This window comes from Aethalodelphis obliquidens, unplaced genomic scaffold (genome assembly GCF_003676395.1).
Source record: "Aethalodelphis obliquidens isolate GAN/ISIS:26980383/991018 unplaced genomic scaffold, ASM367639v1 scaffold9, whole genome shotgun sequence".
Taxonomy (NCBI): domain Eukaryota; kingdom Metazoa; phylum Chordata; class Mammalia; order Artiodactyla; family Delphinidae; genus Aethalodelphis; species Aethalodelphis obliquidens.
In genome coordinates, this window is record NW_020837953.1 from 16335492 (window position 1) to 16360744 (window position 25253).

At 50.5% G+C, this 25253-nt stretch overlaps 2 protein-coding genes across 7 annotated transcripts in view; one reads left to right on the forward strand and one right to left on the reverse strand.

Annotated features, from left to right (window-relative positions):
• Nucleotides 1-6893, reverse strand: part of ARMH1 (armadillo like helical domain containing 1) — a 31181-nt gene extending 24288 nt beyond the window's left edge. For 4 of the 5 annotated variants that reach the window (XR_003433264.1, XR_003433265.1, XR_003433263.1 and 1 more), the window contains exon 1: nt 6731-6893. The gene's annotated coding sequence lies outside the window, so the exon portion shown is untranslated. Of the gene's footprint in view, nt 1-5798; nt 6058-6730 lie in introns of those variants that run through there. The other variant, XM_027108765.1, reaches the window with a different exon arrangement.
• On the forward strand, nt 6155-24534 carry TMEM53 (transmembrane protein 53). 2 transcript variants are annotated; one of them, XM_027108764.1, is made up of 4 exons: nt 6327-6427; nt 16477-16705; nt 18336-18457; nt 22974-24534. In XM_027108764.1, exon 4 carries the CDS (start codon nt 23010-23012, stop codon nt 23625-23627), a length of 618 nt encoding a protein of 205 aa, XP_026964565.1. In that variant the 5' UTR covers nt 6327-6427; nt 16477-16705; nt 18336-18457; nt 22974-23009; the 3' UTR covers nt 23628-24534. The 2 variants fall into 2 exon arrangements, with proteins under 2 accessions (XP_026964564.1, XP_026964565.1); XM_027108763.1 differs by lacking the exon at nt 16477-16705 and having other exon boundaries at nt 6155-6427.
• Nucleotides 24535-25253: the final 719 nt, after the last annotated feature.

Below are 25253 nucleotides of genomic sequence, written 5' to 3' on the forward strand. Positions count from 1 at the left end.
CTATCTTCAATCTCTCCATCTCCTCTGACTCCTCTTAAACTTGCTCGATCTCTGTCAACCCCAACAAATACATAAACAAAGCCTTTCCCTCAAGCTTCTACACTTTCTCCCTTATTCACCCCCAAATTTCTCCTTCTGGCCTACAGGATAAAGTCTGAACTCAATGTGGCATACAAGATCCTACAAAACTTGACCCCAGCCTAGCCTCATCTGCAGTGACTTCCACGTTGCAGCAGACACCAACTTCTCAACTCCCCAGGCCCTTCCAGGGCCCACTTGTATCTCAACCCTGCTCTGCCATCAGGAATGGCCAGCCTCCTTTTTGCCCCTTGGCTAATTCCCCAAGACAGCTAGGGGTTCTCAGGTCTGTGGTCCCACTTATGCCACCTCTTCTCTTGCTATGCTGTAAAACTTCACCGTCCCTCCCACTAGAGTGTGAGTTCCTCAAGGGCAGGGGTTGGTCCTCCCTGTCTCTATGTCCCCAGGGCCTGCCTAATGCCTGGCACAAAACAGATGTTTAATAAATGCTCGCTGGTGAATGAGTAAAGAAATCAGCCAGCTCCCGTTTAGATGGTTATATCTGAATGTTCATGATATGTAGGTCCATAAAACTACCAACTTCCCAAAGCTGCCATGTGCAGAGTGGCAGAGTCTCCATCCAAGAAGGCCAGTGCATAGTCTATGAGGCATTTTACAGCTGACAGGAAATAGCAATGTCAGCAGCGGTGTCATCTTTGGACACTAAGGACAGGGATTCAGTGCCATGAACGGTCAGTTAAATTGTAATTGGAGTGAACTGTTCCTCTGCAAACCATAATGTTCTTTAGCTGCAGCCAAATGGCATTCAAGAAAATTTTTTGAAATGTCAACGAAATCATTTCCAATTTGGTGCTCACAACCAGAGACTCTAATGATCAGTGGAAATGAGAAGCAAACAAATTAGCACTAATGGATAATGGCTTTTGGAAAAGAGGATTTCATTTATAGTCAACTGATCATGGCACGCAGCACGCAGTAAAAGTCAGTTTCACCAGCTTGATCGTAAGAACCAGAGCACACCTAGAATGCCAGGGAAAAATATACGTATGCCATCATGCTTATTGGAAACTCTCTGTAAGTGGCAGCCAATTAAAATGGTCATTATTTTACCTTGGAGAGAAAATGGTCTGAAAAAATCAAAGCACATGAAATTAAAATCTGGATTAGGAACCTCGGTCCAAATTGGTTTGTTTGTGGCCTTCTAACCTTGGCAAGGTCTTCTGCAAGGACGACAAACCTACTTTGTCTTCAGCCCAGAGTGGACTCTTTGTTTTTAATTTCCTCTCCATCTTCAGAGGTGATTAATAAATCTGGACTCATCCATAAATCATTTCTATAGCAGCCAAACGGTTCTTGTTCGTGCCAGGAAACGAAAATCACAGAAATCTCAAAACCCTCGGCTCTTGTACTAAGTCAAAGGTCCTTAGCAACAAGTGAGAAGAGGTATTAAAAATCAGGGCTTCCCTGGTGGTGCAGTGGTTGAGAGTCTGCCTGCCAATGCAGGGGACACGGGTTCGTGCCCTGGTCCGGGAAGATCCCACATGCCGCGAAGCGGCTGGGCCCGTGAGCCATGGCTGCTGAGCCTGCGCGTCCGGAGCCTGTGCTCCGCAACGGGAGAGGCCACAACAGTGAGAGGCCCGCGTACCGCAAAAAAAAAAAAAAAAAAAAAAAAAAAAAATCAAAAGGTCACTAGGTTTCACTTCTAAATAAAATTTCTCAGAGGGCTTTTTTCCTCCTAAATCAAAAGACACATTTCTAAAAGCAAGAAGCCTCCAGGGCATGGGCTGCCAGCCTGGCTCCTTGTCCCCACATGGCCTCAGAGATAAGGCAGTCACTGTCTCCTATTCCTGTGGGTTCCACCTGCACAATGGGACAGAGGCCTTCTCCCAACCCAACTCTTTACTTTCAGCTCCTCATTCAGAGAGAGAGGGAGAAGAGATAGAGACAGAGACAGAAACATTCTCCTTTCAACTTCAGGCCCAGCCAAAGAGGGTGTCCTGGCCTTTACTTCCACCTCAGGGCCAAATGCAACACAATTTGTCACTTTCTTCTCATAGATGCCCTTCCTTCTGCTCCCCACTTATACCCTCTTCACAGACTCCATCTGCCCCATCTCTTCCCCACAGCCAGCCACCATTCCCTCCACCCTGTTTCCATAGACCATTTTCCCCATCTCCTTCCTGCAAAACCTACTGCCGTCACCAGCTTCCCAGACCTACCCTCATTCTCTACCCATGGACCCCCTTTTCCTCTCACTTCTGCCCCCAGCTCCACTCCACAGGCCTGGCTTCATGCCCTCCCCACAAAATGTAACTCTCTAGGTCAACCAGAGTCTCTCTGCCCACGTTCTCCGCACCCCTTCATTGCTCTATGCTTCATCTTCCTTGACCTGATTTCCTGTCCTTCCTTCCCTTCCCAACCTTCTTACTCTTCCCTGGAAAACTTTTGTTTCTGATCAGCAAAGTCTCCTCCACACTTAGCGGCTCCACACTCGCTCTGCCCACCTCCAGCCTGCCCTGGAAGCTGGCTCTTCCTCAGGGCGCCACTTCTGCATAGCCGACCCTGGAGGAAGCTGCTTATACTCTTAAACCCAAGGGATCTCAGGACTGGGAGAGGGGCTAATGTCTCGCCACCAAAGTCCAATTCAGTTCCTATTCTACCTGCTCTTTGTAAAAACCCTTGCTACTTTAGGGTCATGCCATTCAGCTGTATTGACCTTTGCCCCTCCTTTTGCTGTCATCTACAGACTCCAGAACAACCTGCTTTACTGGTACCTGGCTCACAAGCATCCTCTTTCCTTTTCCTTCCTCAGGTCCTGCCATCATCTGGGGGGATTTCAATGGCCATGTCAACATCTTGGCTGTATTCTGTATTCCACTTTGGCCACCTGCTACCGTGGTCATACCCTGGACCCTGTCATCACTTGAAACTACTCAAACTTCATTACTCCACTTTCTCATCATAACTCTCTCATTCAACTGTTTCCAAGATATGGGTTCTCTGACTTCATTGGGACCTCCAGCCCGTAACACTTTTACTCTCTCTTATGCAGTTTAGGTCTAAGATCCACCATCTCAACCACTCTTTTGCCAGGATCCTCAACTTCCTTGTCCTTTGTCCTTCCATTTCATCCACCTGATAAAATTCAAACCTGGATCAACTCAATTCACCTCTCTGCAGCCACCAGTAGATGGCTGAATATTGTTGGGGGAAAAATACATAGCACACCACCATGCAGACTGCTGCTGCTACAAAATAATGGTCACCAACCTCAATAGGGCTCTAACTGCCCGGAAAGCTGTATGCTACCTCGGTCATCTTGCTCCCATTCTCCACTGCAGCTATTTCAATCCTTCTCTGCTGGTCTCAAATCTTGTAAATCATCTCCAATCCCTTTCTCCCTGGCTGATACCATGTCCTTATTCCACAGAAAAAGTAGGAACCACCATACAAGAATTCTCTCAAGTTCCTGCCACCAAATCTACTAATGTACTCATCTCACATGCCTCCTTTCTGTCACAGTGCAAATGTCCCTCTAAGCGAACTTCTCCACTAATGTTTTGGATCCCCTACTCAGGAGTCCCCAACCCCCAGGCCGCGGACCGGTAGCAGTCCATGGCCTGTTAGGAACCGGGCCGCACAGCAGGAGATGAGCGGCGGGCAAGGGCGCGAATCTTCATCTGCCGCTCCCATGGCTCCCCACTGCTCGCGTTACCGCCTGAACCATCCCCTCCTCTGCCCCATCCGTGGAAAAATTGTCTTCCACCAAACCGGTCCCTGATGCCAAAAAGGTTGGGGACTGTTGCCCTACCTTATTCTTTTTCTGGGGGCGCCACTCTCTGTCATCTCTTTTTCCCTATAATATTATCTTTTTCTCTTTGCTGGATCCATGCCAACAGCATTTCTCCCATCTGAATAAAAACCTGCCTCTCCTTCCAGCTATCTTCTTCTCTCTTTTTGCCTCTTAAAGAGCCAAACTTCTTAAAAGTGTAGTCTTCATTCCTCACCTTCCCACCCACTTCTCAGCTCACTGTAATTCGACCTCAGCTCCCACCACGCCACTGAAACTGCCTTTACAACCACTTCCTTGTTTCTAAAGCCAGTGGATTTTTTTTAGACCTTATTTTACTTGATTAGTCATCAGCCTTCAACACTTTCCTCCCCTGGTTTCTGGGAAACCATGTTCTACTACTGATTAATTAACCACTGTGGACACTTCATCTCAATTACTTTTGCAGAACCTCAAATGTAGGTGCTTCTCAGGGCTCTGTCCTAGGCCCTCTTCTCTTCTTACTCTACACATACTCCCTGGGCAAGCCCAACAAATCAATCCACTCATGTGGCTGCCATATAAGGCACAACAGACTGCACATTTAAATTTCCAGTTTAGACTTATCTTGCAAACTCCAGTCAGGCATACTCAGCTGCCTCTTGGACACCTCCACTTGGATGTCCCACTGGCACCTCAAACTCACCATGCCCAGAACTGACCCTCTCCTAAGAACTCTCCTTTCTGTTTGCCCAAAGTAGGAATTTAGAAGTCATTCTTCATTTTTCCTACTCACCCCATGTCCAACCAGTCACCAAGTCCAGTTCTTTTAAACTCCTAAGTGTCTAAGGAATCCATCCCCTTTTCTTCAATCCTGTTACCTCTCCATGTTTCAGGCCACCATAATCCTTCCCCATTACTAAAACAACTTCCAAAACTGGTCTCCCTCCTTCTCCCAGTCCCCAATCCATTCTCTTCATTGATCTTTCTAAAACACATATCTGATTGTTACTCTTCCACTTAAAGCCCTGCAGCCTCCCCATTGTCCTTAGGATAAAGTCTAAGCTCTTGTGCTCATTGGTGTAAACTGCATTGGAAATTTTTTCCATCAGTAAGATCTACCCATAAGTTCAGAGCTGAGTGTGGTATCAAAGACCCTCCAGAATCTGGGCCTACCTGTTCCTCCAAGGTTGCTCTCCCATTAGTCTCTCCTCTGGCCAGGAAATGCTCATAATTCCTGGCACCGACCCCTCACTTTCCTCTCCTTTTATAAATTTATTTATTTATTTTTGCCTGCGTTGGGCCTTTGTTGCTGCACGTGGGCTTTCTCTAGCTGTGGCGAGCGGGGGTTACTCTTCGTTGCGGTGAGTGGGCTTCTCATTGGGTGGCTTCTCTTGTTGTGGAGCACAGGCTCTAGGCACGCAGGCTTCAGTAGTTGTGGCTCACAAGCTCTAGAGTGCAGGCTCAGTAGTTGTGGCTCATGGGCTTTGTTGCTCTGCGGCATGTGGCATCTTCCCCGACCAGGGCTCGAACCCGTGTCCCTGCATTAGCAGGCAGATTCTTAACCACTGCGCCACCAGGGAAGCCCTCACTTTCCTCTCTTTGAGCCCTGTAAGGTCTCACGTCTCCACAAGTCTTTCAAAACCCAGCTCAAGAGCCATCAGCACTGCCATAAATGCCCCTTCTAATTCTGAGCTCCTAAAATCCTTAGGGCCTACTCTTCTTGTAGTACTTATCCCTTGCACAGTATTGCAGTTGGCTCATGCATGATTTCTTTCCCTCTCCTTTTAAGACTTACGGAAGTCAGAGCCAAAAACTTAATCCTCACTAGAGTCCACCTATGTAACAGGTGGTCAGTAAATATTTTTTAAGCGCGTTGATAAATTTAAGAAAACTGTACCCCCTAGCCCCTTTATGTCCCGCACGAACAGGGCATTCTCTAAAGTATTCGCTAGAAAATAGCACCTCCTTTGCATCCTCCCCATCTCACCAGTCAGAATATTCCTCGACCAGCTGGGTGGAGGATGGGCTGGCACGCATTCCTGTGGTCGTTTTGTACGGTTTTCTACCTCTAGCCCTCGGAGCTGCGGCTGGTAGAGGGTAGTAGAGATAGCTAGGTGATGTAAGTCAAAGGGCACTGCTGTCCACCCAGTACGATAAGACACGGTTTAGGAAGGAAAACCCTCCCCGACCCCAGAACACAGCAACTCTCCCGCAGACCCTCTTACCTACACAGGAGGGTGGGGACTCTTCCTGACCGGCGTCTTGGCTGGCCAATACCTGACCCAGATCAAGCGAGTCAGCCAATGGCTGAGGGCCAGGGATAGAGCGGGGCGGGGCATGGTTGCTAGGGCCGAGCTAGCAGGGTGCTGCGTGAGGCCCCGAGAGAGACTCGGTGGTTGCTAAGGCGGGAGGTCACAGAGCGCGGCTCAGGGATTGGGTAGCGTCGAGGGAGGTGGGTGGTGATTGGGCGGTGCCCAGGAGGCTCCCGGGTGAGGTGCGGGAACGTGAGCGAGAGTTCCGGCCGGAGGCCCGAGCTGAGGGCCGGCGCCTTCATCATGGCCTCGGCCCAGCTGGACTACACCATCGAGATCCCGGATCAGCCCTGCCGGAGCCGGGGTATGGAATGAGGGTTGGGTCCAGTCGTGGGGAGGTGACCTAAGGAGTCTGTGGGTCTCAAGCGCAGCTGTGGCCCCGCTCCTCTCGCGGCCCTGTCCTCTCGCGGCCCACCCCCTCACGGGGGGGCCCCTCTCACCGCAGGTCCTAGACTTGGGTCCAGAGAGCCCCGCCCCCTAGTAAGCCCCTCCCCCAGAGTGCTCTTGGTGTCCGAGCCCCGCCCCTTCGCGGCGTCTACCCGACCCCAAACCCCGTAGGTTGGGGCCCTTCTTTCTGTCTCTTTAGTCGGAGTTCCCAGGCCCGTACCTTCACTTCTCTCCTGGTAGCTGAAGGCCCTCCTGATTCTTTTGTTTGGGGTCGGGCTTCCCACAGCTAGCCTTTCTTCGGCAGTTGTGGTTAGGGGTCCCAACCATTATATTTCATCCACTGTTTTCCTCGGGGTCCATGCAAAAGCCCAGGACACAGAGCCTTCATCCCTCCCTCCTCTGCACTCTCCTTGGCAGTGGTTACAGAGCCGTCTCTGCCATGAAATAGAAGTCTGCTCAAATCCTGACTCCTCCCTTTAGTAGCTGGATGACCTTTGGCATGCTTCCAGCTCTGAACTTCGGTTTCCTCATCTGCACAGCTGGGGTACCAATAGTAACCTCCCTCCTAGGGTTGTTGGTTGCACAACTGAGATTATTTGTCTAAAGGACCCAGCATAATGCTTGGCACAGAGTGAGCTTAATGATTAGCTTTGTTTTCCTCTCTAGTCATATCATTACAGAAAGATGTGTGGGAGGCTCCACAAAATTAGTAGCCTGTAGAACAGGTCTGGGTCCCTGTCAGTGTGAGTCAGATTGGGGGCCCAGAGAATGGAAAGTTTGGCCCTGATTGGGAATCATGGTAGAGGAGCCTTGACATGCACCCCAGCCTAAGCTGCATGTCTTGCCTGCGTTACTCCACATCGTCTTCACACCTCCAGCTGCAGCTCAGCCTCTTCTATTGCTACCACAACCATCTTCCCAGTGCAAAGCTTTGATCTTATCACTGTTCTACATAAAACCCTTCAGTGGCTCCTTATTGCCCTCAGGATAAATCAAATCCAGATTCCTTAGCATGGTATTCAAAGTCCTCCATAATTTAGCAGACCCTGCTTACCTCTTTGATCAACTGTGTCCTTCCACTGTTCAACTTGAGTTTTATGTTCTAGGAACCCCAAACTGCTTGTGATTCTCCACACACTTCTTGCTTCTCTGCCTGTGCTCCCTCCATTTCTTCTGTCTGGAATGCCCTTTCCCTCTGCTGCCCCACACTGCCCCCTCGCTTCCCTAGTTCATTATTTAAGGCTTCGCTCAGATGTTACCTCTTTCAGGAGAGCCTTCCCAGACCCCTCCTATTGCATCTTGTGTTCCTTGGGTGGGGTCTAGGAGGGGAGTGCAACCCCTAGGCTCCCCTAGAACAGATGGCTCCAGACCAGCTGTATTCCCCTAGAGCCCTCTGTTGGCCGAGGGCTCTTAGGCTTATAGATGTAAAAATGCTTTTGAAAAGTTTTGGCATCAGTGGGAGATAAAGCCAGTTAGTAATATTGCCCTTGGAGAACCTTCAGCTGCAAAGAGCTGGGGCTGCCTTCTGCATGGCCAGGAGGGCAGAAGTTCTCCTTCATCCCACGTGGGCAACCTGGCGGTCTTGGCTTGCATTTCAGTTCTACCTCCTGCTGTTCTATGGCTTTGGCAAGTTATTGAACCTCTCTGAGCCTCAGATTCCCTGTTGTGAGGGTTAACAAGGTAGTGACTGGATGTGTGTGCCTGGCATGGAGCAGGTGCTCCGTTGGTATATTTCCTCCCCTTGTGGCTCCCCTCCCTGCTTCAGGGGGCTGGGTCCTAGAATTGGAGGAAATCTCAGGGGGCCACTTTGTCCTGCATCCTTCTCCTGGCATGAGAGCATGCTGTTGCCACCAGACCCTTCCCTGACAGGATGCTTCCTCCCAAATATCCTGGCCTGTTGGAGGCAACTGGGATTGTTAGAAAGCACTTCCCTTTCTTGAGCCACAATAGGCCTTCCTGTCATTTCTGCTTTCAGTTCAGCATTTGCTGTGTCCTGGCGATGGGTTAGTAGTTGCTGGTGCCTCAGAAGTGACTCACACACAGAGTCCTTCAAGGAGCTGTGGTTCTGGGGAGGGCTGAGGGCTCAGAAGCAGGGGGTTTCACAAAGACGTGGTAACCGCAGGGCTAGGAGGTCGTGGTGGGTGCAACACAGAGCAAGGTAGTCTCTCTTCCTCTCTTTTCAAGCTCATCTCTCTTCTCCAAGAGAAATACCTCCAGGGCCTTCAGTTGTTCCTCCTCTGGTGTGGTTCTAATAGCCTCCTCCTTCTCATTGCTCCTCTGCACTGGCTTTGGTTTCTCATTCCTTTCCCTCTCAAAGTGCATAGCCCAGAGCTGACCTCAAGGCGGTATGGCCCTCTCAGAAGGAAGTGACAGCACTGTGATCCCCTGAATCTGTTTTCTTCCTGTCTGCAGAGAGCTCCCCTCCAGGCTGACGGGGCTTCACAGACAATCTTTGGGGGTCCAGAGATTGTCTCTCTTTTGCAATTACTGTTTAATGGTGGAGAAGTGTGTAGGACAGTCATATTTGGTTTCTGGAATTGCTTTTCCCCCATAATTGAGCATCAGAGCCACAGAGCCCAGCACTGCTGTGAGTTGATAGAGAGGCGAGCAGCTTCTGCTGGCACATCAGTTAGCTGGAAGGCAGCTACAGATCTGGGGTCGTTCAGAGCCCAGGGTCCTTCTGCTGGGATTTCCACCAGCAAGTATCCATGGCTGTCTGGGCCAAATGAGGGTCGTCTGCCTGGTCCTTTGCTGAAGCTGATCTCTTGACCTAGCATTTCCCGCCATCCCACCCACTCCTCTTTGACCAGTGATCCCCTCACCCTCCTAAGTGAGAGTCGGGTATTCTCATCTCATTTCTTTGGGGAAGGTTCTGTTCTCGGGGCTCCCACAGCAGGGATCCCTGTCGTGTTGCTGGAGGTTTTGCTCAGTGTTGCCAGAGCCTGGCAAGGATGAAGTGCCAAATGAGCTGAAGGGAGTCGTTTAGGCAGCACTTGGGCCTGGCCCAAGTTGCTCTGCCATCCCAGGCCAGGGCTGTGCTGCCCCTCCTCCCAGCCAGAGAATGGTCAGCCAAGCCCTGCCCTGGGGCCCCTCTGCGGCTCACTGGCAGGCCAGCAGGCCTTCTTAAAGGCACCCTGTTGCTTTCATGTTCAGTAAACATTTTTTAGAAATAATTGATTCACAGAATTAATGAGGCTGGGACAAGGGGCTCACTCTTAGAGTACAAAGAAAGCCTTCGGTGGGGGGGGTCACAGAGAAGGGAAGTGATAGGTTTCTTGTAGGCCCAGGCTTAATTGCCAGTCTGCTCTTCTGCTGAGCGCCTGCCGGGGTCAAAGAAATGTAGACCTTGTCTTGACCCCCAGGAAGTTCTCCCTGGCACCGGGGAAACAGTCTGGGGTGGACCACAGTCCAAACAACCATGGTGGGCCCCAGGGGTCAGCTGCCTTCCTGGAGTAGAGTGGCCCAAGCTGGACCCGGAGCTGCGGGAGGGCTGACAGGTAGATGGGGAGCAGCAGGAAGTGCAGAACTAGGGGCACTGGGGGGACTGAGAGTGGCCCGAGAGAGCAGGGCCCTGGCGGCAGGCCGCCGGGTGCTTTCAGGAGCCAGAGAGAAAATCTCAAGAGCTGTCATACCAGAGAGGCCTCAAAGGCCCGGGCGAAGGGTTGGGACTAGACCCTCTTCTTGTCTGTGGGGACCCCGTAGGTGCTTTTCTTTTTTAAACAGTGGAGTTTTATTTTTTAAATCACGGTATGTTTTCTTTCATACATTAATAAAAACCCTTCCTAATTTGTCTGCTTTATACCAGGCACCGTGCTAGGCCCTGGATCTGAGCTCCAGACGTGAAGGACCCTTTGCTGGCCTCCTTTGCCTGAGGTCTCTGTGGTTTCTGTTGCACTTACATTGTTGACCATGCCTGGCTCACATGCCAGGCCTGCCAGGAACCTCTCTTATGATTTTATTACTTCTCACGACCACCTTGTGAAGTAGGGAGTACTCTTATCCCGTCTTACAGATGAGGAACAGAAGCTCAGGGGAGGTGAAGTATCTTGCCCCAAGTTATCCCAGATTCCAACTTGGGAGCCTCACTCCAAAGCCTGTGCATGCAGATTTCAGTTGCCATCAGGAAGTACTGCCTACATACAGTTCCATTTCCAGGAAACAGTTAAGGACATGCAGGAGGAAAGAGGTGTCCATTAAAGTATTTTTATAACAGCAAAAGATTGGAAACAACATCATGTCCAATAATGGGAGCTTGGTCACCATAAATTATGAAATATTCTATAGCTGCTCTGCAGCCACTAAAAAGAATGGGGCAGAGATATATAAACCAACAGGGAGAGATGTTCACAATATATTGCTAAATTGAAGAAAGCAGATTACAAAAGCAGTATGGTTCCAATTTTATGAGATATTCATTTTCTGCTTTTTCTACAGTGAGCATGCATTCCTCATGAAGTAATAATAACTTCAATTCATTGAACTCTTTCTTTGTGCCAGGGTAACATGCTAAGCCCTCAGTAGTCACTGTCTTATTCAGTCCTATGTATTATTATCCCCATTTCACAGATAAGGAAATTGAAGCTTAGAGAACTAGCTCAAGGTCTGTTTCATAGTTATTGGTGGCAGAACCAGAGACTTGAACCCAGGTATGGTTTTATACAGTATGCACTCCTAGATACCATGCTACTCTCCTATGCTGTTACTCCAAAAAAAAAAAAAAAAAGTAAATTTAAAATGAAGTAATTTGGTTTAAATATAGGAACTGTGAGACTCTAGAAAGTATTTCTTGGGAGTAGAGGAAATTGAGGATCCTTTTATTCCTTGTATTTTAAGAAGAAAACATAGGTTCTTTGTATTTTCGTTCCGGCTTGCAGAAGAAAAGCACATATTGTTCCACAGATTGGAACAATATCTTGTCAGCCCTTTCCTTTGTCTTCCCCATAAGCCCCTGGGATGTACACAATCCAATTTATGCTTTAGTTTTATGACTTGAACTGTTGTACAATATAGTATGTATCTGTAATTCTTGTATTATTGGTGTCAGTGTTGTTTGCTGAGAAGTCCAGAGGACAGAGAGCCCGTGGGATTAAATTGTTTTGTGGGGTACTCAAGAAGTGCCAGGGTTGAAAAGAATACTTCTGCCTCGCCAAGGGGCTTCTGGGTATCTGTGATCTCTTTGACTTCTCAAGTGCTGTTGACTCTGCAGGACACCTCCCCCCACCCTTTTTAAAAAAATAATATTTTAACTCTCATTGCAAAAGTGATACATAGGGATTTTAGAAAGTGAGTAGAAAAAAAAATCATGAAAAAGAAATTGCCTCTGATGCCAGAAATAATTGCTATTAATGTTTGATGTATTTTTTCTATACATAAGTATGTATAGGTATGTGTGTATGTATGTATATAGGTATTCTGTTGTACTCACTTCTTTGCAGCTTGCTTTTTCACTTAATGTGTTACTGTTAATTCTTAAAATAATAACATTATTGAGATACAATTCACGTACCATAAAATTCACCCTTTTAAAATGTGCAATTCATTGGTTTTTAGTATATTTACAAAATTGTGCAACTGTCACCACTGTCTAATTTCAGAGCATTTTCATCACCTCCAAAAGAAGCCCTGAACCATTAGCAGTCTCTCCCCATTTCCCCCTCCCTCCAGCTCCTGGCAGCCACTAATCTACTTTCTACTGTGTGGATTTGCCTATTCTGGACATTTCATATAAATGGAATCATGCAGTATACGGTCTTTGTGTTTGACTTCTCTAACTTAGCATATGTTTTCAAGGTTCATCCATGTTGTAGCTGTGCTTCATTCCTTTTTATGACCAAATAATATTCCATTGAATGGATATACCACATTTTTTTCATCCATTTACAGGTGATAGGCATTTGGATTGTTTCTACTTTTTGGCTATCGTGAATAATGCTGCAGTGAACATTCGTGTACAGGTTTTTGTGTGGACATATGTTTTCAGTTCTCTTGGGTATATACCTAGGAGTGGAAGTGCTGGGTCATATGGAAACTCAATGTTTAATTTTTTTTGAGGAACTGCCAAACTGCTTTCTAAAGTAGATGCACCTTTTTTGCTTTCTCACCAGCAGTGTATGAGGGTTCTGAATGCTCCATATCCTCATCAACACTTGGTATTATCTGACTTTTTATTATAGCCATCCTAGTGGGTATAATGTGCTGTCTCGTGGTTTTGATTTTCATTTCCCTAATGACTGTGATGTTGAGCACCTTTTCATGTTCTTATTGGCCATTTGTACATCTTATTTAGAGAAATGTCTTCAAATCCTTTGCCCATTTTAAAGTTGGGTTATTTGTCTTTTTATTTTTGAATTGTGAGAGTTTTTTTATGTATCCTGGATACAAACCCCTTATCAGATATATGATTTGCAAAAATTATCTCCCATTCCGTGGGTTTCTTCATTTAAAAAAAATAAATTTATTTATTTATTTTGGCTGCATTGGGTCTTCGTTGCTGCACGTGGGCTTCCTCTAGTTGTGGTGAGCGGAGGCTACTCTTCATTGGGGTGCGCGGGCTTCTCATTGTGGTGGCTTCTCTTGTTGCGGAGCATGGGCTCTAGGTTCGTGGGCTTCAGTAGTTGTGGCACGCGGGCTCTAGAGAGCAGGCTTAGTAATTGTGGCGCGCAGGCTTAGTTGCTCCGCAGCACGTGGGATCTTCCCGTACCAGGGCTCGAACCTGTGTCCCCTGCATTGGCAGGTGGAGTCTTAATCACTGCGCTACCAGGGAAGTCCGGTTTCTTCACTTTTTGATGGTGTCCTTAGATGTTCAAAAGTTTTCAATTCTGATGAAGTCTATTTTTTCTTTTATTCCTTGTACTTGTAGTCATGTCTAAGAAACCATTCCCTAATCCAAGGTCACAAAGATTTACTCTTACATTTTCTTCTAAGAGTTTTATAGTTTTAGGTTTTACATTTATGTCTATGATCTGTAGACATAATGTATGTTTACATTATGTATGTTGTATGTTTAATGTATGTTTAATGTATTACAGACTATTTCCATATGTTTAATGTATGTTTAATGTATTACAGACTATTTCCGTATGATTAAACATTTTTCTTTCATAGAAGTAGAATTACTAAGTCAAAGAGTGCATGTTTTTTGAGGCTTTTAATACATGTTCCAAAATTGTTGTGATTCTCTTCTCCCTATCATTTCCTTCCCCCTTCCTACCTGTCCCCCACTGCTCTGGTTCAGGCATTTGCCAACTCTTGCCTTGCATGTTACAGTAGTAACACGACCTGTTCTTAACGGGCCCTTTCAGTGCAGTGGATAAGCACAGTGGCATGGTGATGGTGGTGCTGTGACAATACAGAGGAGGGGCATCTAACCCAGTCTAGTGATGAAGGGGCTGGAGAGGGCATCAAGGGGGGCTTCTTGGATGTCAACAGTGAGCTGACTCAGCAGGTGGCGTGGGCATTAGCAAAGCATAACATGGAGCATCAGCCTCCAGGGCTGGGGAGTGAGGAGCATGTGCAAGGTCCTGGAGGCGGGGGGTAGTGTGGCATGGTGGTCCAGAGATGCATGCTGGCTGTGCCACTTCCTGGCTGTGTGTTTTGGGGGAAAAAGACTTACCCTCTCTGTGTTTTAGTTTTCCTATCTGTAAAACGGGGATAGCAATAGTAGCTAACTCCTAGGGTGGTCAAGGGACCAAATGAGGCAGCGTATGTTGAGGTTCTGACTGCGATGGCCAGTCCCTGAGGAGGAGCAGGTGGAAGAGGTTGGTGTTGGATCTGTTGATATACAGAGGCAGCCATGTGTACGGGTTTGGAGCTGAGTGGAAAGAGATTTGGTTAAGACTTGTTTTTTTTACCCAGGGGGCCCCCTGGGGTAGTGGTGATGAGCTAGTCTCTGGGTCAGACCACCTGGGTTTGGATTCCAGCTTCACTGCTTATTAGTTGTGTAACCTTGAACAATTATATACTATCTCTGTGGCTTAGTTTTTAATCAGTAAAATGAGAATAATAACAGTACCTTGTTCGTACGATTGTTGTGAGGATTAAATGAGTTGATATATAAAGTGCTTCGAATAGTGCCTGACACAATTCTCTTTTTGCTGTTATCGTTATTGTTTTTCTTGGTGATGGCAAAGAAGGGGAGGTAGGAGCTAAAGGAGATGTGGAATTCAGAGAGGTTTGTGATGGTTTAGGACCAAGGTGGGTTTGATTGCCTGTGCAGGGCTGTGGTAAGTCCTGGTGTAGAAGTGGGAGACAGAGCCAGTGCCCGAGTCTTCAGTGCCTGAGGGGCAGTGGCCAGAGGCCAGGAGATGTCAGCAGTGGGAGGGGGATAGGGGAATGACCAGTGGAAGGAGCATAAAAGGAGCAGGGGCTTTTACAGAGAATGGAGGAATCATGACCCGGAGGTGGCAATAAATAACAATAGCCATAGCTCTTACTTTTATTACTCTGGAAAGGGCAATAGGTAACAAGAAGAATGCCAGCTCTTTCTCCTTGGATCTGTCTTTCAGTTTGCTGCCACGTGCTCATTCATTCAGCATGTTTCTGCTGAGTGCCTAGACAGGCCAGCTACAGTGCTGGGCACCGGGAATCTGGCGCTGAATGCAACAAACCCAGGTCCTGCCTTCACAGAGCCTACTGGCTGAGGGGAGACGGACATTATACGAGTAACTGTGCAAGTCATTAATCAATACACACTGGATCATGCCACTCCCCCAGTTCCAGAATCTTCATTCGCTCTCCACTGCTCCGGATAAAATCCTGACTCCTAAGCATGGCTGGGCCCCAGTCCCACTCTTGGCAGCTCTCCTGCCCACTTCTGCTCCTTCTTCCAGGCTTCTAGCCTCCTAGGACTGCTTGCTGTGCCCCAGAGCAACTGTAACATCTCCATCGTCCCCTGCCCCTGCTCATGCCCTTTCTCCACCTGGCATGCTCCTACGGTCCGTCAAGGCCAGCACAGCAAGCGAGTCTTCCTGTGGGAGGCCTTTCGCGGTCACGATCACTCTCTCAGCCATGTTCCCGGAGCATCTTGGACTTTTCTGGTTTATAGCGCTCCATGTCTAGAATGAGAGTGGGCAGCGTGGCTCCAGTGGGAGGAGGTCATGACAAAGGCTCTGAGTTAGGAATGGGCATGGAGAGGGGGCCCTGGGAAGAGACTGTGTCGGGGCGTGGGAGATGCCTGTGGGTAGGAGGAGCACCTTGTGGTTCAGGGGGGTGGCCTCAAATGCCTGGCTGGAGTAGAAGGACAAATTCCCTCCTTTTAGGAATGTTATGGAAAGCTTGGGCTCTGGGAAGAGGCAGTGTGTCCAGGGTGTCCGTATTCTGAGTTTCTCTGTGGAGATGTGTGTCTGGTGAAGAGTCATTACTGCCTGAGTTGGTGAAGCCAAGGGTGCCGGCAAAACCTGCAGTGGAGCAAAGTGGAGTTATAGAGCCCTGCTGTGGGGTGAGGGGCAGCTCAGAGGCCCGGCAGAAGTGTCTGAACCTTCGTGGACTGGGAATGCCCCACCACTGCTGGTAAGGGCGGCCACCAGGGGATGTGACCGCCCCTGGCTGCCTTCTCTCTTTTTGAGATAAACCCCCAAACCCTTTGCTGGTGTCTTGGTGGTGGTACCTGGAGGGGAGCCCCATAGGCTGGGGGAAGGGAGCCCATGCTCAGACAGCTGCACAGAGGTTAGGGAGCCTCCCTGGGGCAAGTCTCAGAAATCCAGCTGCTGGACCTCAGAGGGTCAAAGGCAGATCCAAACTGTAGCTGTCGATTACCACGCATGAGGCTGCTGCAGCCTGAGCTTTACGGGTAGTCATTGCCAGGTTGGGCCAGGGCCCCAATGAGGCCCAGATAGAGCCTCTCCACCAGAAAGGCCAGTGCAGGCGAAGAGCTGCCCTGGCCAAGGACAGGAGGCCACCAGGCCAAGAAAGGTGGTGAGAATATTTAGAGTGGCCTGGTTAGAGCTGTGGGACCATCTCTCTTATCAGAGGCTGAGGCCGGTGTCAGGGGAGCCTGGGACGGCTGGCAGGGGTCAGCAAGGGACTGAGGTGCTGGGAGCTCCTGGTCCAGGCTGAGTTGCAACTCAGTCTGGCATCCCCATGGGTGCAGGCAGTCAATCTCCAAAGGCCGGAGCTGCCACTGCTGGAGAGCAGGAACACTGAACTTTTCAATCACATTAATTTCCACAGGAAATTGTTGTCTTCCTTTTGTCCAAAGGTTAGTGATTTATATTTACCATCCTCTTAACTAGCCTTGAAATTTACTGTCGCCAGGTCACCACCAGCATCCGTAAATCTTAGGGTGGCAGCTGAGCATAGCCAAGTGGCTTGATCCTTGGAAGGGTACACCCTGGTCCTTTCAGAAGGGCAGATAACTAGCAACAGACAGTCCGTGCACAGAAGTCGCCCCAAGGAGGGTGGGTACTCACTTGGCAGGGGAAATGAGATGAGGTCTGACCGACAAGCTTGCAAGGAGGCCTTCAGAAGCAGCCATGGAGGAGGCAGGTGGCTTGTGCCTTGGCACATCACCGAAGGAGATGAGCTTCTAGTTGTGGACGGGGCTGGTTGCACAGGAGGTCTCAAGTGACTTAGCTAGGATGGGGAGCAGGGACCAGATTCCCAGCTCTACACTTCCTGTGTGACCTTAGGCAAGTAACTTAACCACTCTATGCCTCAGTTTCCTCATCTGTAATAATATTATTCGTATTGTTGTTGTGAGGGTTAAACCTCAGTAAATACTGGCTGTTATTCTTCTCTGTCAGGACAGGGTGGGTGGTTTGGTAGTGGCCGCCAGAGTCTGTCTGCTTCACTTCCCTGCTTATACTGCCCTATCCATTTCTCCTTTTTTTTTTTTAATAATTATTTTATTTATTTATTTTGGCTGCGCTAGGTCTTTGTTGCTGTGCGCGGGCTTTCTCTAGTTGCGGCGAATGGGGGCTACTCTGTTGCGGTGTGCGGACTTCTTATTGCGGTGGCTTCTCTTGTTGCAGAGCACGGGCTCTATGCATGTGGGCTTCAGTAGTTGTGGCGCACGGACTTAGTTGCTTCGTGGCATGTGGGATCTTCCCGGATCAGGGCTTGAACCCGTGTCTGCTGCATTGGCAGGCAGATTCTTAACCACTGCGCCACCAGGGAAGTCTCCCATTTCTCCTTTTAAAGACCTCTTCTTCCGTCTGCTCATGGAATTAGGACAGCAACTGGCAAACTTTTTCTGTAAAGGGCGGTATCTTAGGTTTTGTGAACTGCGTGGTCTCTGTTGCAGCTACTCCGCTCTGCTGTTTAGCTTGAAAGCAGCTGTAGACATTATGTAAATGAATGAGCTGGGCTGTGTTTCAATAAAACTTTATTTGTGGACACTGAAATTTAAATTTCATATGATTTTCACATCACAAAATCTTCTTTTGATTTTTAAACAAAAACATTTTAAAATGTAAAAAACATTTTTAGTTTTAGTTCGAAGGTCATATGAAAACAGATCATGGGTCGAATTTGGCCCATGGCTTGTAGTTTGTAGATCCCTGGATTAGAAGGTGAAATTGCATGGTAGAAGTATTTATTCACTTTTCTCACCTGGGCTATGTCTTTGAGTCACTAAAGAAAGGGGCCCTCGGGTGGGTTTTTCCAGTTACCCTGCAGCGCCTCCTGAGAAGCCTAAAAGCCAGTTGAAGTGAAGGACAGAGGAAGGAGCCCCCTGGGAACCTGAGGCACAGGGACCGGCAGGATGCCTGGGCCTGGTACCTGGCGCTCCCCTGCCAGCAGCCCGAGTAGCGCTGGCTCTGGATTGGCCAGTCACCCCCACCCCGAACCCTAGCTCCAGGGATGACAGTCTCATCCTGCTTGTGTTTCAGAGAACAGCCCCAACCAAGGTGGGAAGGAGGCGGGGACTCGACAGCCTTTGGTGATTCTCTTGGGCTGGGGTGGCTGCACGGACAAGAACCTGGCCAAATACAGCGCCATCTACCACAAAAGGGTGAGTACTGCCGGTGTGCGGACGCCCAGTGCACTGGGGCCGCTCTGTGGGGCTCTCCCAGCTTTGGCTGCCCTCATCTCCGGGCTGCAGTGGAGGCTGACCACCAGTCAGCCCAGGAAGGCCTGGGAATGGCACCAAGAATAGCCTGTGAGGAAGACGCTGGGCCCATGGGGACTTGGGCAGGATTATCCACCCTTTGCAGCCAGCTCTGTGGCCTGGTCTGTCCCCTTCAGCCCCCTGACCTGCTCCCCCTCCTTCCTCCCCAAGTCCCACAGTGGACAGCCCATCCCAGATGTGCTCCCAGCTGCGGAGTCAGCCCAGACCTCCAGTCTCTGTTGGCTAGTGCTGCCACTCTGGGCAGCAGGAACCTGGGCCAGGTGTGCTGGGCATAGTCTGGACTCCTGGGGCTTTCTCCTTTTCTGACCAGGTGAGTTTCTGTCTTAGGGCTGACCATGACCCCTCACGTTTCCAGAGTAGAAGGGCCTCTTGGAAGAGAGATTCAGGACTGCGGTTTCCTTGCTTCATCTCAGGATGCACCAAGAGTTGTATGTAGAGGCTGTGGTTATTGGAGAGAGCCTCTGGGAAGCCCCTTTCACAGCTTTGGCCGCTGGCCTGACCCTGCCCTCCTCAGCCCAGACCTCCCAAAGCAGGGAGGCATCAGTACAGACCCCCAGCCACCAGCTGGAAGCCCTGAACTGAGGAGGAATGGCACTCACCTGGGAGAAGGGCCAGCTGGGGCCCCCTCCTCTCAGCCTCCCTCCACTGACCCACATCTGTGCTGTGCCCCAGGTGTGTGGTGGCCCTGGAATGGGAGAGGAGTTGGAGGAAAGATGTAGTTCTGAGCTTGAGGCCTCCCCTCAACCAACAAGCCTGGTCCTCTGGCATTGCCTTATTCCTTAAGTAGTTTCAGCTGCTTCTGAATTCTACTTCCTGGGTGAGGCTGGTTTGGCTTCTCCATTAGACTAAGATCCTTGAGGGCAGGCAGAGGACTGGGAATAGGTGAGTGTGGCCAGAACAGAGGACAAAAGAAAGGGCAAGTGTGAAGAGATGAGGCTGGGAGGGTCCTCAGGGGACTAAACAGGGGTGTGATGTTAGACTTGTGCTTCTGAGAGTCCCTCACTGCTGAGTGGGGAAAGGACTGTGGGGGCCAGGACCAGAGGCTGGGAAGTGAGTTTGTTGAGGTGGCCAGGACCTTGGGGCTGGTGGTGCTGGTGGAGGGAAGTTGATGGATCAAGGAGCTTGTTAGGAGGTAGAGTGGTCATTGGATGAGAGATTGTGTGTGGGCACAGGGATAGGGAGGGGTCTGGGTAATGCCAGGTTTCTGGCTGCAGCAGATCCTGGGTTCTTTGAAACAAGGAGCACTAGAAGAGAAGCCGTGGGCTCTGGGGTGGATGAGATTTCCCCCAGGGAGTGTGTAGAGGGCAAGGAGAAGAGGCCCAGGACAGAACCCAAGCTTAAAGGAGCAGAAGACGAAGAGGGTCCCACGTGGAAAGGAGGAGTGGCTACAGGTGGACAAGAAAACTCAGGGAAATGTGATGGAATCCACAGGAAGAGAGTCTTAGGGAAATGGACCACTGTCGAGGGAGAGAGGAAAGATGTTCTTGGGGCAGACGGCATGGGAGGAAGTGATGGAGTGGAGGGAGGAAGTGATCCCAGGGAAGGCAGAGGGGTTGAGGTGGCAGCGCTCGTTGGCAGGGGGTTGTCTGGGAAAGGAATGGGTGCCTTTGGTCAGGAGGATAAGATGGGGGTAGAGAAAAAAATTTTCCCACCCCAAACTCCTGATACTTTATTATTTAAAAGAATATAAAAACGTCATAGTCTGTTCCCTAGAGATCACCTCTATTTAGCCTTAGTATATATCCTTTCAGCTTTTTTTCTGTTTGTGCATCTTTTCTTTACCTAAATAAGATCTCTTGAATACACTATTTTATATCCTGCTTTTTTTCGGACCATGATCTCCACCGTCCCATGTTAATACATTTTAATCTCATCGAGTTTCCAGTCCATATTCAGATTCTCTGATAGTCGCCAAAGTGTCCTTTACAGCTGATTTTCCCGAACCAGGGTCCAATCCAGGATCGCCCATTGCATCTAGTTATTTCGTTCCTTAAGTCTCTTATAAGTCTAGAACAGTCCATTTTTTCCTGTTTCTGTCTTATTGAAGAGCCAGGGCTATCAGAGAGTGTTTCTAAGCGCTCGTAATCCCAAATGCTGCTGGAAGGAAAGTACGGTGGGGACCGAAAGGTGTCATGGGATTTAGCCATTCGGGAGAACTTGGGCGACCATGGTAAGAGCAGTGCAGCTGTCAGAGTGAGTCAGTGGGAGGGGACCAGGTGGAGAGGGTGTCAAAGTTTGGGAAGGTGAAGAAAGGGTGGGACAGAGTTAGAGGGGAACATGGTAGGAAGGCAGAGGCTTTAATTTTTTTTTAATGAAATCGGTTTGAGCAGGAATCTGGAACGAGGAAGAGACTGAAAGTAGAGTGAGGTGAGGGCAGATGGATCAGGCTGGGACCGAGCATGTGTGGAGATGGAGAGATGGTTGGCTTCAGGGGAGAGGGAAGAGACTGGGATCGGACAGCCAGTGAGAGCCCGGCCCTTGGTGCAGGGGGGTTCCAGGAGCATCTGACTCGGGAGGTGGCAGCAGAGATGGAAACCTCAGAGCGAGGCCCAGGGAAGCTTGGTGTATGTGCCCTTCCTTCACAGGGGGTGTTGGGCGTTCACAAGGCAAGCTCTGTGCATGCACTCATGGGTGACGTGGAGGTGGAGGGCACATGCGCCCTCAGAGACGGTGAGTTCCCAGGACTTGCTGCTGGGTTTATGCCTGTATCAACAGGTAGTGCTGCATGGGAATGCTTCTGGGGAGAAGCGTGTGTGGGCGTGTGTGCACGCACATGTGTGGGCTCCTGAAGGTAGTACCTACAGTGGTGTGTGCGCTGTGGGTGTGCGTTGGTGGCTGTGCTTTTTTGTACACTTCACAGGTGGTGCAGTGGGTGCCATGGGTGTCTGCATCTGTGGGGTGTGAGGCGGACAAGGCTGTGTTTAGTCCCAAGGGTCGTGTGTGTGTGGTGGTGGTGTGGAGTATGTTTGCGTTCGTGGGCGATGCTGTGTGTAAGTTGAGGGTGGGTGGAAAGCACCCTCTGGGGAGTTGGAGCAGAGCTCTTTGTGAAATTTTCCAGATCTGCGGGGCCAGGTAGCATCCGTGACCCCCCCTGCAGAGTCTTGGGAGGGGTGCTTAGGTACGCTAGGGTCTTGGTGAGAGCAGAGCCAGGAGGAGTTGGGGCACATGTGATAACAGTCAGCGGGAGGGGACAAAGTCAGGAGGCTGATGGCAGGGTTACCTCAGCTGACCATCTCTCTCTGGCTCTGGGTCGTTCGGGTACTGAGCGCATGTAATTTTCTCCTTGTTATTACTCCTACCACCACTAATGACTGCTGTTCTTAGCTGAGGACTTTGTGCCAAGTGCTGTTTTGGGCACTCGAGGTACATTTTTTCGTTTCATTTTCACCACAATCCCATGAGATGGATGTTATCCCAACTTACAGCTGGGAATGCAGACTCGGAAAGATGAAGTAAATTGCTGTTCATCCATACTGTTAATAAGTGCTGGTCCCAGGAATTGAGCCCAGAACTGTCTGACCCCAGAGCCTGCCTAACTCAGATTCCCCCGACAAGGGGCCCTTTGTCTCTGGCACATGTTAATGAGAGAGGATTAGGACTCAGGGTGGCTTTGGCTGCCTGTTCTAACTGGCCTAGAAGGGGATCTGTGTGGAGACCTTGAGGTGTACTTGACCCAGGCATTGAGGGGCACAGAGGCCTAGAGAGAGTTTAGCTAGGATTTTAGAATTTGAGGAACAACGGAGTTTACTGTATTTGGAATTTCAGGGAGAGTGAGGAGTGATCCCAGGCCTTGGAACCAGACATTTGGGAGTATGGCCTCTGTTCTCAGGGCCCTGCGGGAAGGTGGCAGTGGCCAGAGACTGACGCCATGTGGGCCTGGCTCACGGGTGGCCTCTGGTGGTCAAGGCTGGGCCTGCAGGCTGTCTCGGGTGTTGGGTCTTGCGGGGATACCTGTTTGTCCCTGGGAAGTAGGGACAGGCAAGAGCAGAGTCGCTGTAGCAGGGTGTAGCCAAGCAGTGAGGCCTTAAATGTGCCAGAGTTGAGCAGATGAGGGTGCAGGGTCAGGGGTGGGAGGGAGACAGGGAGCGGACCAGAGTGAGGAGGCTTCCTTCTGGTCAGCCCAGATGTTTCCAAAGTGAGCTCTGGGCTCCAGGCCTCGCATACCATCCCAGGCTGAGGGGGCTTGGCCAGCATGAAGCGCTTATTCCACAAATGGGCCTGGAGTGGACCTTCCTGCGTCTAGTAGAGGTGAGCTGTTGCCCAGACTGCAGCAGGGCCTGGAGCACTGCCAGCTTATGGGCCTGTGGAAATTGGAGCTGCTGGACCCCTCTGACCTTAGCTGCTCCCCACCTCCCCACCCCATCCCCGAGGATGGACAGGGCCTCTCTCCTCTCCTCAGGGCTGCATCGTGATCCGATACACAGCCCCCTGGCACATGGTCTTCTTCTCCGAGTCCCTGGGCATCCCTTCACTTCGTGTCTTGGCCCAGAAGCTGCTTGAGCTGCTCTTTGATTACGAGGTTGAGAAGGAGCCCCTGCTCTTCCACGTCTTCAGCAACGCCGGCGTCATGCTGTACCGATACGTGCTGGAGCTCCTGCAGACCCACCGGCGCTTCTGCCACCTGCGTGTGGTGGGCACCATCTTTGACAGTGGTCCTGGCGACGGCAACCTGCTGGGGGCTCTGAGGGCGCTGGCAGCCATCCTGGAGCCCCGGCCTGCCGCGCTGCGCCTGCTGCTCCTGGTGGCCTTTGCCCTGGTGGCAGTCCTGTTCCACGTCCTGCTGGCGCCACTCACCTCCCTCTTCCACACCCACTTCTATGACAGGCTGCTCGACGCAGCCTCTCGCTGGCCAGAGCTCTACCTCTACTCCAGGGCCGACGAGGTGGTCCTGGCCAGGGACGTGGAGCGCATGGTGGAGGCACGCCTGGCACACCGGGTCCTGGTGCACTCTGTGGACTTCGAGTCATCTGCACACGTCAGCCATCTCCGTGACTACCCTACTTACTACACGAGCCTCTGTGTCAACTTCATGCGCAGCTGCGTCCGGTGCTGAGGTCCTTGCCCTACCCACCTCACCTCTGCTCCAGAAATAAATGCCTGACACCTCCCCATGACCTACATCCATGGGTGGGGTCCTCTTCTGGTTCAACTCCCTGCAGCCCTCTGGGACTTTATGGTCCTCCAGGTAGAGAATTTCCATGGGCCTCTGTCCTGGGGACTGTGGTGGTCTGCTTATCCCAGGATTCTTGGGGCAGGAGTGCCTGCGCAGGTCTCTGCGGAAGCCTAGCAGTGGTTGTGTTTGGATAAGTGCAACAGGCTGCTGACTCCTGTGGCATTTAGGCTGTGAAGGGTTAATAAAGCTGCGGGTGGGGGGTAGGGGTGAGGATGAGCCCCAGCATTGATCTCTGATTCCTTGAATAGAAGGTGAGCTTTGCAGGGAGGCGCCAGAGGGTAGGGGCAGGCTGGGGCAAGGGCTGTGATCTGTGCTCCCAAGTCCCGGAAGGGCAGAGCCCCACAGCATGGAGTGCCGTCCCTGTGGATCCCATTTAGCAGTTCACTCAGGCTTCTCATTGCCAGGGAGTCTAATGTGGAAGCCAGATGGGGAGCTGAGGGTACACAGGTGGGGGGCCTGTCCAGGTGTACCACACTTTGCCAGGAAGCTGCTAGATCCAGGAAAGTTGCAAGATGTGTGTGTAATGGGCAGAGGGAGTGGGGTGCAGGAAGACAGCAGCGCCAGATGGGAGCTGGGACAAGCTGAGTCAGGAGCCCTAAAGACCAGAACCAGAACCACTGGCCTGAAAAAAACTCCTTCATCTCCTTGAGGGGGACCCACTTGGATCCTCTGTAGGTAGAAGTGGTGGCTTCAGCCTTAGAGAGTCCTGTATCATCTATTATTCTACAAGTCACTGCTGCACAATGCTGGCACATAGCTGGCATTCAATAAATTTTTGTTGATTTAATGAGCTTACTGTGGTGATCGAGGGACTTGGGGGGCAGGGATGGACTTTGAAAGTTTGACCTGCAGCGAAGGAGATGGCTGGAAAAGCTCTGGGTGGGAGCTGACCCCTGATAGATAGTCTCAGGGCTGATGGACCCTCTGTCTCCAAGCTCTGTCTCCAAGCTCCAAGCCAAGCTCTCCCTACATCGCCTCAGCCCTCTGGGACTCCCCCACTACTGTGGCAGCCAGTTCCTATGCCTGCATGGTTGCATTCCTAGCCATGGCCAACAGGTGGCAGTGCTGCACGCGACAGTGCTCAGGGATCCCACAGCAGGGCGGGTTTCATGCCCTCACTCTGGGTTAACGTCTCCTGTTAGCATATGGTCCCCAGGGTGGAAGTAACCAGCCATCAAGCACCCACTGACGTGAGTCCAGGGCAGGCAGAGGGGAGAGTAGAGAGCCGAAAGGAGCCAGCCTGGGGGGCTGGGCATTGCCCATTTCTGTTCCAAACCCTCAGCTGTCACTGCGGCTGCTCCGCCTCAACGGGCCACATACATTCCCTAAAATCTTGGGGCCCAGGATCCTTGCTTTCAGAATATTTGGTGTCATCAAGCTGGGCCTGGGCCTGTGAAGGGCCTTCGCTGGACTCCAACCAGGATGATTTGTCATCTGGGTGCAGAGAGGGACAGGAGCTGCCAACTGGACCTGATTCTATAATATTTACTGTGGGCAGCCCAGAGG

What these genes read in the sequence shown, in the direction of transcription:
- TMEM53 (XM_027108763.1), top strand. Translation starts at nt 6,367, where the DNA reads ATGGCCTCGGCCCAGCTGGACTACACCATCGAGATCCCGGATCAGCCC. An exon ending in TCAGCCCTGCCGGAGCCGGG is followed by an intron (nt 6,428 to 18,335) that starts GTATGGAATGAG and finishes CTTGTGTTTCAG; the next exon opens with AGAACAGCCCCAACCAAGGT. An exon ending in GCGCCATCTACCACAAAAGG is followed by an intron (nt 18,458 to 22,973) that starts GTGAGTACTGCC and finishes TCCTCTCCTCAG; the next exon opens with GGCTGCATCGTGATCCGATA.